The 14,077-nt window shown below is 50.5% G+C and overlaps 6 protein-coding genes across 6 annotated transcripts; 3 read left to right on the top strand and 3 right to left on the bottom strand.

Annotated features, from left to right (window-relative positions):
* Nucleotides 1-552: 552 nt before the first annotated feature.
* PMZ80_009675 (uncharacterized protein) lies at nucleotides 553-1,936 on the top strand (the record flags this gene model as incomplete). The annotated part of the gene is made up of 2 exons (XM_064878068.1): nucleotides 553-577; nucleotides 624-1,936. 2 exons carry the CDS (start codon nucleotides 553-555, stop codon nucleotides 1,934-1,936), a joined length of 1,338 nt encoding a protein of 445 aa, XP_064726176.1.
* Nucleotides 1,937-3,552: 1,616 nt separating this feature from the next.
* On the top strand, nucleotides 3,553-4,761 carry PMZ80_009676 (uncharacterized protein; the record flags this gene model as incomplete). Its single annotated transcript, XM_064878069.1, has 1 exon — nucleotides 3,553-4,761. One exon carries the CDS (start codon nucleotides 3,553-3,555, stop codon nucleotides 4,759-4,761), a length of 1,209 nt encoding a protein of 402 aa, XP_064726177.1.
* Nucleotides 4,762-6,204: 1,443 nt separating this feature from the next.
* On the top strand, nucleotides 6,205-8,169 carry PMZ80_009677 (uncharacterized protein; the record flags this gene model as incomplete). Its single annotated transcript, XM_064878070.1, has 3 exons — nucleotides 6,205-6,265; nucleotides 6,324-6,667; nucleotides 6,721-8,169. The coding sequence occupies 3 exons, from the start codon at nucleotides 6,205-6,207 to the stop codon at nucleotides 8,167-8,169; spliced, it is 1,854 nt and encodes a 617-aa protein (XP_064726178.1).
* A 144-nt stretch (nucleotides 8,170-8,313) lies between these two features.
* Nucleotides 8,314-10,612, bottom strand: PMZ80_009678 (uncharacterized protein; the record flags this gene model as incomplete). The annotated part of the gene is made up of 4 exons (XM_064878071.1): nucleotides 8,314-8,666; nucleotides 8,713-9,307; nucleotides 9,984-10,018; nucleotides 10,066-10,612. The coding sequence occupies 4 exons, from the start codon at nucleotides 10,610-10,612 to the stop codon at nucleotides 8,314-8,316; spliced, it is 1,530 nt and encodes a 509-aa protein (XP_064726179.1).
* Nucleotides 10,613-11,280: 668 nt separating this feature from the next.
* Nucleotides 11,281-12,225, bottom strand: PMZ80_009679 (uncharacterized protein; the record flags this gene model as incomplete). Its single annotated transcript, XM_064878072.1, has 2 exons — nucleotides 11,281-11,636; nucleotides 11,688-12,225. 2 exons carry the CDS (start codon nucleotides 12,223-12,225, stop codon nucleotides 11,281-11,283), a joined length of 894 nt encoding a protein of 297 aa, XP_064726180.1.
* Nucleotides 12,226-12,945: 720 nt separating this feature from the next.
* Nucleotides 12,946-13,539, bottom strand: PMZ80_009680 (uncharacterized protein; the record flags this gene model as incomplete). Its single annotated transcript, XM_064878073.1, has 1 exon — nucleotides 12,946-13,539. The coding sequence occupies one exon, from the start codon at nucleotides 13,537-13,539 to the stop codon at nucleotides 12,946-12,948; it is 594 nt and encodes a 197-aa protein (XP_064726181.1).
* Between the last annotated feature and the right edge of the window lie 538 nt (nucleotides 13,540-14,077).

A 14,077-nucleotide genomic window follows, 5' to 3' on the forward strand; every position in this document is an offset into this window, starting at 1 on the left:
CAGAGAATGGCAGAAATGTGACTCCGATAACGGGGTCTACCTCAAACATATGTACCAGATAGTCAAATCCATTCACTCTGCCTTGACTTCGTGTAGTATGATTCCCCCTTTTTGTACGTCGCCGTGTCGGCAGTGAGGGCTCTTCCATTGGTGTCAATCTTGGGAGCCAGCTGAGGTATGGGCAGCTTCAATGCCTAGAGGAAGTTTTTTGCAGCTTACCTAAGAAGTGAATACAGCTTTGGCATTTTAAGCCGAGGCACACCCAGGATGGGGCGGCGATCTTATTACTAGTGATATCGCGCAGTGCGCGCATCACTTCCTGCAAGATGTCGTGGTTCACCCGTTGAACCGTATCATATCCGTCTATACTCGTCGTCAAGCAATCCCGTTCTTTTCAACAGCATCACCACAACTGAACCACTAACGTACTACCACTGATACCATCACGCCTGGACTCCTCGACTGCCCTCGACATGCGATCGCACAGCGACTTCGGCCCCTCAACATCATAACACCACCGAAGGCAGGCACGCTCACTCAGTAGCCGCAGCCATGTCCGACTCAGTAGGCAAGTCAAGTCACCCCTTCCTCCAACCCGCTCAAACCTCTAACCCCCCACACAGACCGCGTCTTCGTCCACGCCCTCGCCACAGTCCGCCGCCTCCCCCGAACAGGCTCCTCCCGCCCCCCACCAACCTCCCGCCTCCGCCTCTACGGCCTCTACAAACAATCCATGGAAGGCGACGTCAGCACCATCCTCCCCCGTCCGACCCTGCCCGTCACCTCACCCGATCCAAACAGCACGAACACATCCGTGCACCGCTACGCAAGTCGTGATCTAAGGACGCGCGAAGCCCAAGCTGAAATCGAGAAATGGGACGCCTGGCACGCCTGCGCGGGGATGAGTCGGACGAGTGCGAAGAGGGAGTATATCTCTGTGTTGATCGATACGATGAAGGAGTATGCGAGTGGGACGGCGGAGAGTAGGGAGTTAGTGTCCGAGTTGGAGTTTGTGTGGGGGCAGATAAGGGAGCAGAGTGGGAGTGAGGTTGAGTATGGGAGTGGGAGTGGTGGGTCGGGTGGTGAGAAGGAGAAGGAGAGTCCGACGAGGGTGTTGGAGCGGGCGGGGATGGGTGGTGGAAGGCCGCCCGTGGAGAGGGGGTTGAGTGGAGTTGGGAGTATGGATTTTAGTAATGATGCTGATACGGGGAAGAGGGCGAGCGTTGGGTCTGCTGGTGGGGATGGTGCTGGACTTGGGTTGAGTCAGAGTGGGAGGGAGAGGAGTAGGCAGAAGAGGTTGAAGAGGACGGAGAGTGGGTTGAGGGTTTTGAGTCCGGTGAGTCAGGGGCATGAAGGATCGGTTGTTCGGGCTGTGGATGCTGGAGATGGTCAGCGATATGATGAGGACGATGATGATGAAGAGCAGAATCTGGATACAGCGCCTACTTCTCCGCTTGCACGGCGGAACACAACGGGCATGCAGCCTCCTCTGGATGATTTTGATCCAAGTCCTTCTTTGGCAGCATGGCAGCGCAACCTGGAAGAACATCTCCATGCTCTCAAGACTGAAATCGCAGCGCTGCGGGAACAGTTGTCTGCGAACCACCTCTTGTCATCGAGTACATACTCTGTTGGGGCGGCATACTACACACTCTCAAGACGGCAACGGATCATACACAGAGCAAAACTATACATCAGATCATACACGGCGTTCATCTTCCGGCAACTATTTGTACAGTTTGGGATACTGGCACTTGTGATAGTGTGGGGCAGGTTCCGGGGTGATTTGAGAGTTGAACAATGGACGAGGGACGCGCTCGTCAGGGTCAGGAAGAAGTTACGGAGCGTCTTTGGGGGTGTGGCATTTTGGCTGCTTGATCTGTTTGGTCGGGATGGGAGGTTAAGCTTTCTTGGGAGGATATTGAGGATATACTAGGTTGTTGGGGTGGATGTACATTTGGTTATGACAGCTACAGGAAGGCTATGTAGATATGATGTGAATGAGACAATGAAGGGATGCTGATTTGAAGACATCGTTGTCGATTGACTCGGCGGCTGCTTCAAGAGCAACAACCACATGCGCGTCGCGAAGCGCGATGAACGTCTAGGCTGCGTAGAGCTCAACACAAGTCATGGCTCCTCGGCGCCCACCCGAGGTCTCGCAAAAGGCGTCCTTGGTCAGCGAGTGAATGTCGACTTCTACTTTCCAATACCTCAGGACAAAATCGTAAAGAAGAAAGCTACGGACAGCAACAGACCTACGATGACAAGTACTTCCGTCGCGTACAGTCTGTGTTCGACATCGTTCTCCTATCAGAGCTGGACGCAGCAAACATCCGCCTGCTCATCATTAGCCATCAGTGCCGAGGAGACCAACTCGACCTAGGCGTAGAAATGTCCAAGTGAACGCACGTCGTTATGTTCGCGCTATGTATGGTGCCTTGTAAAGCACTTTTGACCAGGTTACGATGCTTTCCGTAATGCACCATATAACACCAATGTCATCAAAGTAAGCTGGACCGTTTCGTGACTCGCTTGTCATGAAACGGTCAACCGGGTGGTTGTGATTGGTTGGTTTGCGCTCTTCTCGTTGGGACGCTGATTCTATTCACGCAAGCCATAATGTTGAGCAAGTGAGCATCAATCTCGCAGATCAGGAACGATGGCTTTAATGGCCTGCACTCAGGGCTAGAGTCGGGGTGTCAAAGCGTGTCAGATGAAGCAGTATCGTATTGCCGATAGACAGGAAAGTTGAAAAGGTTGCAAAGATGGATTGCGAATGAAAGTGCGGAGGACGAGGGCGCGGTGCAAACAGAGCAAACTATGACATACGGCTGCTCTTGCTGGGTGATTCTAAATCTAGAAAAGTCTTTAATAAGTTAGTTTTATATAAGATGTAGTAGTTAGTTTGTGATACTAATACTATTATCCGATGTATCTTAGTACAACAGGTGTATAGAATACGTATAGTATTAAACTAGGAAAGAATCAGTAGGATAATAATATTTGAAGATTAGAAAAATAATAAAATATTATTGAAATATTAATATTATATTACTAGTATACTAGTATAATGTTACTATTGAATTATTACTTTATAATTATCATACTACTATTATTTAACGTAATAAATACTACTTTAACTCATATAAAGATAAGAACTAACGAATTAGAAACGAGAATTATCTTTATCTTTATTTACTAATTAGGCAACTATCATTTTTGCTATCTTTAATTGCTATTCAGGGTCTATATACGTAATAGATACTACCCTAAGTGCGGGACAGCTAGGAATCAGCGAATAAACAGCCACGATAACTTTATCTTTATGATTTAAAAAGATAAATCTAAAATCTTAGATTTAGAATAAGCGAACTCAACTGACATGTATATATATTCCTCTTCTCCCCCTACTAACTTTTCTCTTTCTATCTTCATCTACATACACAAAACCACCTTCTACTATTAGGATCGTCTATATATCAATAAAAATACACTATAGCACGTAGCCGTCCAATCACATCACGTAATCTATTCTCTCATACACACATAATGGCACGAGTCTCACCTAAGGCTGCTGCTGCCAGGCGACAGAACGCTGCTACTGCCCGTGCTGCTAGGGCTCGAATGCACGACGCTGCCGCCTCTTCACCTGCTGGTGTTGTCGTTCGGGTCACTCCTAGTGCCGAGCGCACATCGCCGTTGATGGTTCGAACTACTCAAGCTTCTCCAAGTGCTGGTTCTAGGTATGTTGCCGCCATTCATGCACCTCATACTACACCTACTGACATCGCCGTCGCTAGCTCACCGTCACTACCTCGTCGTCATGGTCGAGTCACTTGGCAGACAGATGCACTACGACCACAAGATGCCGTTGTCGGCACTGGTACCTCGTCGTCGCTACCACGACGACAAGGTCATGCAGCATTCATGACTAACCCACAGCGCATTCATCGTATGCTGGCTGCCATGCGACAGCGCGCTCATGACAACAACGTCGAGCATGGCATCGCTAACCCGCCGCCAGCCTACCGCCGACAGGCAACACAGCAGGAGCGAGACATGATGAGACGGTATATCGCCGCGAAGCGGACTCGTGATGCCGCGAGAAACAGCATGCCCGCTCCTACCACGCGCATCGCTGATCAGGAACGCGCCAGAAGACAACTGCAACTTGCTGCGCTTCGCCTTCGGACACAGATCAACCGCGCCAAGCAGATGATTGCTCGACTGCCTGCCCATGAGGCGCAGTCGAAGCGCCCTCTCATGCGAGCTATGCTGCAACGTCTGAGACAGGTGATGGCACAATTGTCCGGCTCTGCGCGAGAGCAAAATATGCCTAGTCGGACTCCAACAACCGTAGCACATCAGCACCTGAGTACTCCCGCAGCGCCAGTGCTTACACCGAATGCGATGCAAGCACAGGCACCAGCTCCTCAAACAGTAAACAACAGCAGCCACACCATAGTTACTCAGAACGGTGTTCGCTGGCACAAAACCGTCAAGACCCAGCGCCATCCGTCGAGGCCACGGGCATTCACGCGCACCACCATTGTGCGGTGTGCTGATGATGATACTATTGCCGCTCCTGCTGTCAATTGGGACCGAGAAGCTCAGACTCTCACTTCGTTCAAGACCGCTGGTAACGGAATTGTCTGGCGCAGCAGTAGCAGGACCGCCCGACTTTCCGGGACTAATGGTGGCACCGTGCGACAAGAGATCATTGAGCCTGTTCGGAGGAGGTCAACGGGCGGATCGTAAATCTGAATCAAGCTGTAGCGCGTGTGTAGGAGGTACACTCGTGGGAAGAGAAGGGAAGGGCAAAAGGAGAGATCAACATAACGAATTTTCTTGTGTTCAAGTTTGGGTTTTCGGAATGATAATCGGTTTCTATTGATTGTTCAGAGTATTGGGGATACACTTCTCATTAGTGTTCCAGGTTTTGTAACACGTCAGCCTTCAGTGCTGCATAATCGAATTCATTCACACTGTTTATCTTACCTGCCATCTTCCTGCGTTACTGCTTTGCGTATCCGTTGTGATTTGAGTGCTGGTAGTTTCCCACGGTTGCTAGACACCAGTCCTCTTCCATCATCTTGTCGTGAATGCTTTGAACTAACCTGAGAGATGTAAAAGGCTGGTCTCCGAACGTACCTCAACGCCTGCAAGCGTCGTCTAGGCACGTCCATAGGCACTGACAGACACGTCCTTCTGGGGACACACTTGCGTCTCGTCACCCTCACAGTAAAGTATCATGTCACTCACAGCCGAAGTGATGCCCCAGGCTAGCAGTTATAAGGGTATTTAGCGAGCAATACAGCCATAGCGATCTGAAGTGAAATTGGTGAATGAAGCCATCCAATTGCGAGCCTCATGAAGCAGAGATCGAACCGCAGGTTTGATATACAGCAAGAGCGATGTAGGAATTAAGAACAACAGACACCGAGTCGGTCGAGCGCGAACCAGTTCGGCTGACCGGGTGTCCAAGAACATCTTCATCAATGCCGAAGAGCATATACCCGCACAGCTTCATCTCATATTATTTGCTCAGGCTGATGTTCGAGTGCGACATGGAACATGTACCCATACCATGTAGCTCGGAGTAAGAACGGCGTTGACGGAGTCATATGAAGATGCCATGCTGTTGGCAAAGTAAAGACGCGGCTATCCTTGCGATGTTGTTATGTTCCCCGCATCTAGACTAGCCACGTCGCCAAGAATCACGTGCTGAGTGAGGTTGGAGAACCTTCGCCCCTTCTCAAACCTGGCCATTCGAGTTCTTGCTCCTCGAACATGTTCTAACCAGTCGTTCTTGGGCTTACATAGCTCGATCAGCGCACAATTCGATATCCGACTCTTCTTGTTCCAGTAGGATTCCCCACTCAAAGCTGGGGTTCATGCACACTGCCATCACCACGACAGGGATGAGATAGCGCCCTCATGCCAGGCGCGGGGTGCAGGTCGATCTCAACTTCTAGATCATCACCATAGCTGGCGTGCCATAGCCGAGGGTATGTACACAATGGCCATCCACATCGAGAAGTACAGGTTGAGGAGGGCGGAGGAGTACCGCGCTTCTATAGATACGCTCGCCTGCGCTGTTGCGAGTCAATACACCTACGTTCAATTCAGACCAATACCTTGATTCTCGCACCTGATTGAGAGCATTAACGAGGGCCTGACCAACACCACCCGCGCCTCGTCATGCCTTTGTGTACAAAGCTTCCGGATGACCTTCAGGAATTCGATGTTATTATTGCTGGAGGTGATACACCCCTTCACTTGTGATGCTCTCTTCTGAACATTACTAACCATTCCCACAGGTGGCCTTGCTGGCTGTGTAGTAGCCGGACGCCTCGCCGAAGCCGACCCCAAGCTATCCATACTGGTTATCGAGCAAGGACCAAACAACTATGGCATGCCAGAGGTCGTTCATCCTGCACTTTACCCAAGAAACCTTTTCCCTAGCAGCAAGATAACACTGTTCTGGCAAGGAAACGAGTCACCACAGCTAGCAGGCCGCCACCCCATTGTCCCATCCGGAGGTACACTCGGTGGTGGCTCTGCTATCAACTGGATGGTGTACACTCGTGGTCAGCGATCCGACTTCGACACATGGAATGCACCAGGATGGTCTGCTAACGAGATACTTCCGTTCATGAAAAAGGTGCGCTCGCTAAGGCTTCGCACCAAACCGACCAATTGCTAATGCCTTCACAGTTCGAGACGTACCATGGCCGCGGTGAAAAGGAGCATCACGGTGACAGTGGCCCTATCAACATCTCGAAAGGTACTCACACAGCCAAACGTGCCGAAGACAGCTTTATCAAGGCTGTCGCCGACGCTGGCTATCCCGAAGTCGTTGATCTGCAGAACCTTGATTCGAACAACGGTGTAGAGCGCTATCTGCGGTACGTCGGGCCCAACGGACGACGCCAGGATGCTGCACACAGATTCCTCCACCCAAAATTGCAGAGCGGAGAATATCCCAACTTACACGTTTTGGTCGAGAAACAGGTTATCAAAGTCCTGACAGACGACAACAAGCGTGCCGTGGGGGTAGAATACCAGACCAACCCCGGCTTCATGCCTAATCCCGAGTTCAAGGCTGCGGGATACACCTCTCCCCGGACTGTACGTGCCAAGAAGATGGTGATCGTCTCCGCTGGAGCCAATGGTACACCGCTCATCCTTGAGCGTTCCGGAATCGGTGATGCCAAGGTCCTCGAGAAAGCTGGTGTTTCGGTCGTTGAAGACCTGCCCGGCGTCGGGAATGATTATCAGGATCACCATCTAACACTATATGCATACCGTACCGACCTTTCCCCACGCGACACAATTAACGGATTCGCGGATGGCCGTTTCGATATCCACGAGGCTATCAGACACAATGATGAGCTGCTGGGTACAAATGCAATGGATGCTCAGGGCAAATTCCGTCCCACGGAAGAAGAGGTTGAGGCGCTGGGACCTGAGTTCAAGAAGGCCTGGGACCGTGACTTCAAGGATGCGCCTGACAGACCTCTTATGATTATGGCCATGTACCTATGCTATTACGGTGACCATTCCAACCTCCCGGACGGCGCAGAGTACGTCTCAATGGCAAACTGGACTACCTACCCCTATTCTCGCGGTCACATCCACATCACAGGACCAAAGATGAACGACCCTATCGACTTCGACGTTGGCTGGCTTAAGGACCCAGGCGATGTTGACATCAAGAAACACATCTGGGCGTACAAGATCTCCCGTGAGATCTGGCGACGCATGAGCATCTTCCGTGGCGAATTGGCATCCTCTCATCCAGCCTTTGCGGCCGACTCAAAAGCCGCTGTCATTGAGAAGGCCGATGGCCCGGTTTCCCAGGACGCCCCACGCATCGAGTATACGGAGGAAGATGACAAGGCTATTGAGCAGAAGGTGCGTGAAATCTTGTCGACCACGTGGCATTCGTTGGGAACGTGTAAGATGATGCCGAGGGAGAAGACGGGGGTTGTGGATCCGGATTTGAATGTGCATGGGATTAAGGGGCTTAAGCTTGCGGATTTGAGTGTACCGCCGCAGAATGTGGGTGCGAATACGGGTGGTACTGCGTTTGTGGTTGGGGAGAAAGCGGCGGATATCTTCATTCGTGAGTTGGGATTGGGTCAGGCTCAGGCTAAGCTATGATCCTAGCCGTGGAATGTGCTGCTTGCTTCCATGGTCATGACCTTTGGATACGTGAGATAGTGCACAACCATTGTACTTGTACTTGTATCCTAGCGACTTCGTGCTTCGTGCAACGTCCTGGTGCCTTCTCCGAGTAGTACTGCCTCACTTCAGCCAGTCTAGACTGATGCCACTGAAATCTGCGATTCGTTCCACATTCTCGATGAGCTTCTTGCGTAGCCAATACATCGGTGCATGGTTTACCTTGTCACAAAGAGGGTCCAGCCCGGGTCCGGGGAGGGTTAGCTTCTGCCTGGTCAAGGCAAAGATGGTATATAAAGAAACGCCGGCGATATAATTTGGTGTAACACCGACGTTTCTAAGGTTACTCATGACTCGTGCCTGAAACCTGGACGCATAGCCGCACTGGCAGCCTGGGACTGGGTTGAACATCGAATCAGTGAATATTGCAGCGCTGTAGGTGGCTCGGATCTGCTCTCTTTTTCTCTCTGTAATCACTAAAGATGTCAGATGACAGGACGTGTGACCGAGTGACAGACTCACCGATCGCTTTCAGACACTCGGCGCTTAGATCATGCAAGGCGCGAGCGCTGCTTCTGTCGTTCGGGAATGAATGATGATGCATAATCATATACCTGGTGATCTCCTCGAAGCCCACAGCATGGTCAAGCAAGATCGCAGCCTCGAGCAATAATGTCACCCCTTCAAGCGAGTTTGGCTGCAGCCACTGGCCTACTACCACTTTGAGAGGCTCTTGTAATCCATACTTGTCCACCACCACTGCCAAATTGTACACTTCTTGCACGTCCAGCAGATCTGGCACCTGCTTGTACTTGAAGTGCAAAACCAGGCATATTACCTTCATCGCCTGAGGGTCGTCTTCGAGATTGACTTCTTTCGGCTTATCGTAGCTGAGATTTTGGCCTTCAGCAAAGTTACCACCGAACATAGCTTCGAAGACTTCTGATCCTGCTCGTAGCATTTGAGAGTTGACTTTCAGTTGGAGGCTGGTGTCGCCTTCACCTAGGACCAGAATAACGTCGCCGCGGTCGACTATGTTGGTGGTTTCGACTGCCATTGTGAGACGAATGACTAGATAGCCAGGTTGAAGAGAGGCGAAGGAGGTTGGTGTGATTAGCTGATTTTCGCCAGGGTGAAGATTTGGCGCACGTGGTGCCCTCCCCAGTAGGTCGAAGTGAAAATTGTGTAGGTTCCGTAGTCAATTGTTATAGTGAAGGTAATTCTGAAAGTGTTTAGTGCTTGAAGCAGCGTCAATATCTGTGCTCATTCTTGCAGCCCACTTTCCAGGGGCTTTCACGTAGAGTCCACGAGCTGCGTGCTCGTCATCGCCACCAAGAGTTCTACAATGCAATGAAAGCTAGAGATCATTGCTACCACTCTGCTCATATACTGATACTAATGTTCAGTCTGTTCAAAGACGGTGCTCTGTTCCCTTGAGTAGTCCAGAATTCGCGTCTTCCATGCCCATTATCTGCGACCTATAGCTTGTTGTTGGCCGATCACAGAGCCATACCATTGTAGTCTCTGATCGGTCTCAGAGGCTCGTGAAGCTCCTGGCGTATGCTGGCAGGCAGTGTATGATCGCCATTACCAGAGCAAGCATTGAAGGCAGGTACACAGAGATGCTTCGTGGCTTGAACACAGGGGCCCAAAGGAAGCCTGGACACCCAGTATGGTGTGAGATGTAGGTCTCGAATTGTTTCTTCCAATTTTGTGCGGTATGTTGAGAGACAGCTGCACCAGTTGTGTTTGATGGTGGCCGCCATGACGTTGTAGATAGCTTGATTCATCACGATTCGCAGTCTTGATCTTTCAACTTCGAGGGCGCCTGGCCATGTCAGTGGAGTCCAGTACAGGTAAGAAATGCTAACATACTCGCTAGGCTGTGATCCTCGACCGTGAACTCTTCTCCATCCTCATTGTACAAACCGGAGTAGGGCCCATTGCACTCCATGATCATCGATTTGGTGACGACCTTGTAATAGTCGTCATTCTGAAGAAGTATTGCAGCCCTAAGCAATTGAATTCGGTCCGCAGAAAGCATAGACGCTTCGATATTGAATGCTCTGTCGAGGGCCAACCTGACAGCGTCATGCAAGAAGTATTTGTCAACGAGCTTCGCAAGCTTGTAAGTGTCCGAAGCGCAGATGGTTTCTGGTACCACAGAACTTTGAAAATGAAGGATGTGACAGACTAACTTCATCATATCGGGGTCGTCTTCTGGGAGAGGAATATCTTTCGGGTTGGATGCAGTGATGTTCTGACCTTCACCGAATCTGGGACCGAACATAACGTCGAAGGCTTTGGACGCTCGGCGTAGCATGTAGGATTCGACACGCAGTCTGAGAGCTGTTTTAGTGTCTTCGCCAACGACTAGGACAATGTCGCCGGTTCTCGAGATCTCAGTCGTTTGGAATGCCATTTGGCGAAGCAGGAAATCTGATGGCTGAGGACTCGGTCGGGTTCCAGAACCACAGGTGATTGGGTCCCAAATGGTGGGAGAAGAATAGGTCCTATGCGAGCCGGGTTCGATAGGATTCTTTCAGGCTCCACCAAGTGAACAGCTCAAATTGCCAGGTGGAGTGTTCACCCGCCAAGGTAGTATGAAGACTGGTGATGGTGGACAAGTGAAGGGTTTTTGAGATACCAATCCGAACATGGTAACAACTGATTGGTAAAAGATATTGATAAGGCAAGAACGATCCAGCAAATTGTACTGCAAAAGATCTTTCATGCTTTGGAACTTGACGTCGTCATCACATATTGCAATATCAAGGAACAGGTTGAACGAGCCGCGCAGGGCATATAAGAGAGAGATTGGTTGTGAGTGCATTGTCCATACTATCGCTGGAGGCTATAACCACCGGTTCAAGATCGTGGGTCATGACGAGGACGAGAATATGGCGAGTCTCGTTGGCATGCCTGGACCTCATTGATTCAAATTCAAGAGTCTAACGCGCACGCAGGAGCACGCCTGTCCTGTCCGAGCGTGTCAGGGTTCACCAAGCACTCAACGGCCTCATCGTGTATTTCAAGGTCGAATACGTTGTTTTCCCCTTAGGTTCGACCGATAGTTTGCCGAACCAGTCGCTAGATGCCTTGCAGACAGAGACCGTCAAAAAGGTCATTCGAAATCGTCGTTGCGTCCCTAAGTCGCTGCCATTGGGTAGCGGGTAGACTGTGGTCACAATTCCATTTGCTACATTTTCCTCGGTAAGTTGTATCCTTGGGACGTGGCAGGCCACCAAAGTCAGCTAAGACATTGCAAAGTGGCTTTTTTCGTATGTCTGCTGGTTCAAGCTTGCGATTTCTCAACATCCTGCATAGATCTCCCATGTAGCTGGTCAGACATCCACAGGCATTATTGCTGGTAGCATAAGAGAGGTTGTCGTATATGGCTTGACTGAGATGGTTCTGCAACTCGTTTCGTTTGCGCTCAAGAGCACCTGAAAAAATCAGATATGCCATTAGTTGGTATGAGAGAGTTGCAGGCTTACAGATCGTTTTGATAAGCTTTGTTGATGATGTTTCATTGATCAAGCTATCATATGGCTCGACGATATTCAGCACGAGCGCTTTCGTGGCTTTCTTGAATGCTGAAGCCTGCCCTAAAAGCGTAGCAGCTTCTAAGTAGTTGCCCAGACTGTTGAGGCGATGCGATCCGTCTTCGATGTGCAACCACTTTGCAATAGCCAAGCTCATACTTTCATGCAAAAAGTACTTGTCGACCAGCTTGGCGACTCGGAGAAGTTGGTTGCTTTCAAGCTGATCCGGAACTAGAGAGTGCTTCAGATGTATGACTTGACAGATGAGCTTCATAGCTTGCGGGTCGTCATCTGGAAGCGGAATCTCTTTGGCCGTTTCATAGCTGAGGTGTTTACCTTCGGCGAAATCTGGACCAAAAAGCGCAGCGAAGGCGTCGGAGGCCGCGCGACGCATATGGGAGTCGGTTCTGAGCTTCAGGATCTTGTCGTCTCCGCCGACAACGAGTATGACATCGCCACGATCGACGACATTCACTATGTTGCTTGTCATCTTGTTGTACAGGAACAACACAGAAATCGCGATGCTCAGAGCTGAGGTCGCTTCCTTTAGATAATACAAGCGCACTTGCATCTGGTGGCAGGAATGTGTGGGAGATCTGATAGGGGCGTCTTTGGAATGCATTCTCAAATAGGCTTCTGCAGCACAAAGTTTGCTCCGTCGTAAAGGTGTGAAAGAACATTGTATACCTGTTCTCTGTGATGCCGGAGGCTTCTCGCTGATACCTGCTCAATCAGAAGTCTCAGCACACTCCATCAACGTGATCTGGACAATGGACCTGTCCGACACGGAAACAGTGCAAACACAGCCCTCCGGTTGAACGCTCCAGGTTTCCCATCCGCAATCTGAGGTTGGATTTATAGCTGGGAGATTGATGCTCCGATACAAATGTGCAATCCAGACTCCTGTCCCTAGGTTTTGGCTCAGGCAGGCCGGCTATGAGGATCAATGTGTCTTCTAGGGATTGACCATCGATCTTGCTGAATGTCAAGTCGTTCTTCTCAAGAAGATCCCAATAAGCGGCGATCCATCTGCTCCGCCAGCCGCAGGTGCAGGCACTATCCAGGCATTGGGTACTGACACTTTGAAGGAGCTGCTTCACGTCGTTGATGTGTTGTTGTCGTGCTTTATGTAAGCAATCTGGGGAAGTATTGGTCAGCAAGAAGAGACGACACGAGAGTACTTATCAGTGACCGAGGACACGTGGAACGTTTAATACTCACAGATCATCCGCCATCGGCATTCAGCATCCGCACTATCGGGGAAATACTCATAGTCGGAGCGTCCCCAGCCACAGCTCAATAGCATTGCTCGTGTGACACGGTAGAACCCTTGGGAATGGTCGAATAGGTCAGCAGCGATAGCCATCTTCCCAAGACCTGATATCAACTCCGACGGGTCATAAATTTCGGTATCTGGCTTCAGCCAGCGATCCACCGCGAAGCTCACGGATTTCTGCAGGAAGTATTTGTCGACAACACGCGCCGCTTCGAGGAGGACATCAGGTTCAGGCCCCGGCTGAGTAATGTCGCAGCAGAAGTGTAACAAACGGCAGACTTGTGTCATGCCGCTGGCGCTATCCTCTGGCAGATCGACATATTTCACGTTGTTGCCGCCCAAATTCTGTCCTTCGGCAAAGTGTGGTCCGAACATGGCTCTGAATGTCTTCGACGCAGCACGTAGGATGTGCGAGTCCACGCGAATTTCGACTCGTTTAGGTCCCACGACCAGTATGAGATCACCATCTTTGGCGATGTTCTGTCGTGGCTGTGGTGCTGCTTGGTTTTCCCCCGGTGGCGGCGCCATACTGGCGACGTGTCAAGTGTCAAGCAGACCAGACGAATGCAACCTAAGACTGGCACTGGACGACGCTGGATAGATGATGTCGATATCTCCGGCCGTGTATGAGGAGACAGTCGGCACAGCTCGCTCGGCTGGAAGTAATGCATGAGACACCGCTACTTTAAATAATACACGCGTTCCAATGCGAGGACGCGTCTGGGCTCCGCTTTCATGCCAAGCTCGCAATATACGCGGACGACCCCTTTACCGTAAAGAAGGTACCTTCAGCTACTGTGCCGATCGTGTGCATATCCTGGGATGCCTGTCCACCCGGCATCCACGAAAGCCAGCATCCCCACTGTAACGATAAAATAGTAGTGTTACAGAAATTGAAGCATATGGCATTCGGTTCATCCCCTTCTATCGTCTAATCTATCTCTAAGCAAGAATATTCTCGGCAAAAGCCCGAGCCAAGCGCTATGTGCCATTCTCTATTGTGCTGCATCCTTGTATCTTCATGCAAAACACCAGTCATCTATGCATGCCCCCCGCGCATAGACTA

The sequence above is a fragment of the Knufia obscura genome (genome assembly GCF_036327395.1).
Source record: "Knufia obscura strain CCFEE 5817 isolate CBS 148926 chromosome Unknown scaffold_14, whole genome shotgun sequence".
Taxonomy (NCBI): domain Eukaryota; kingdom Fungi; phylum Ascomycota; class Eurotiomycetes; order Chaetothyriales; family Trichomeriaceae; genus Knufia; species Knufia obscura.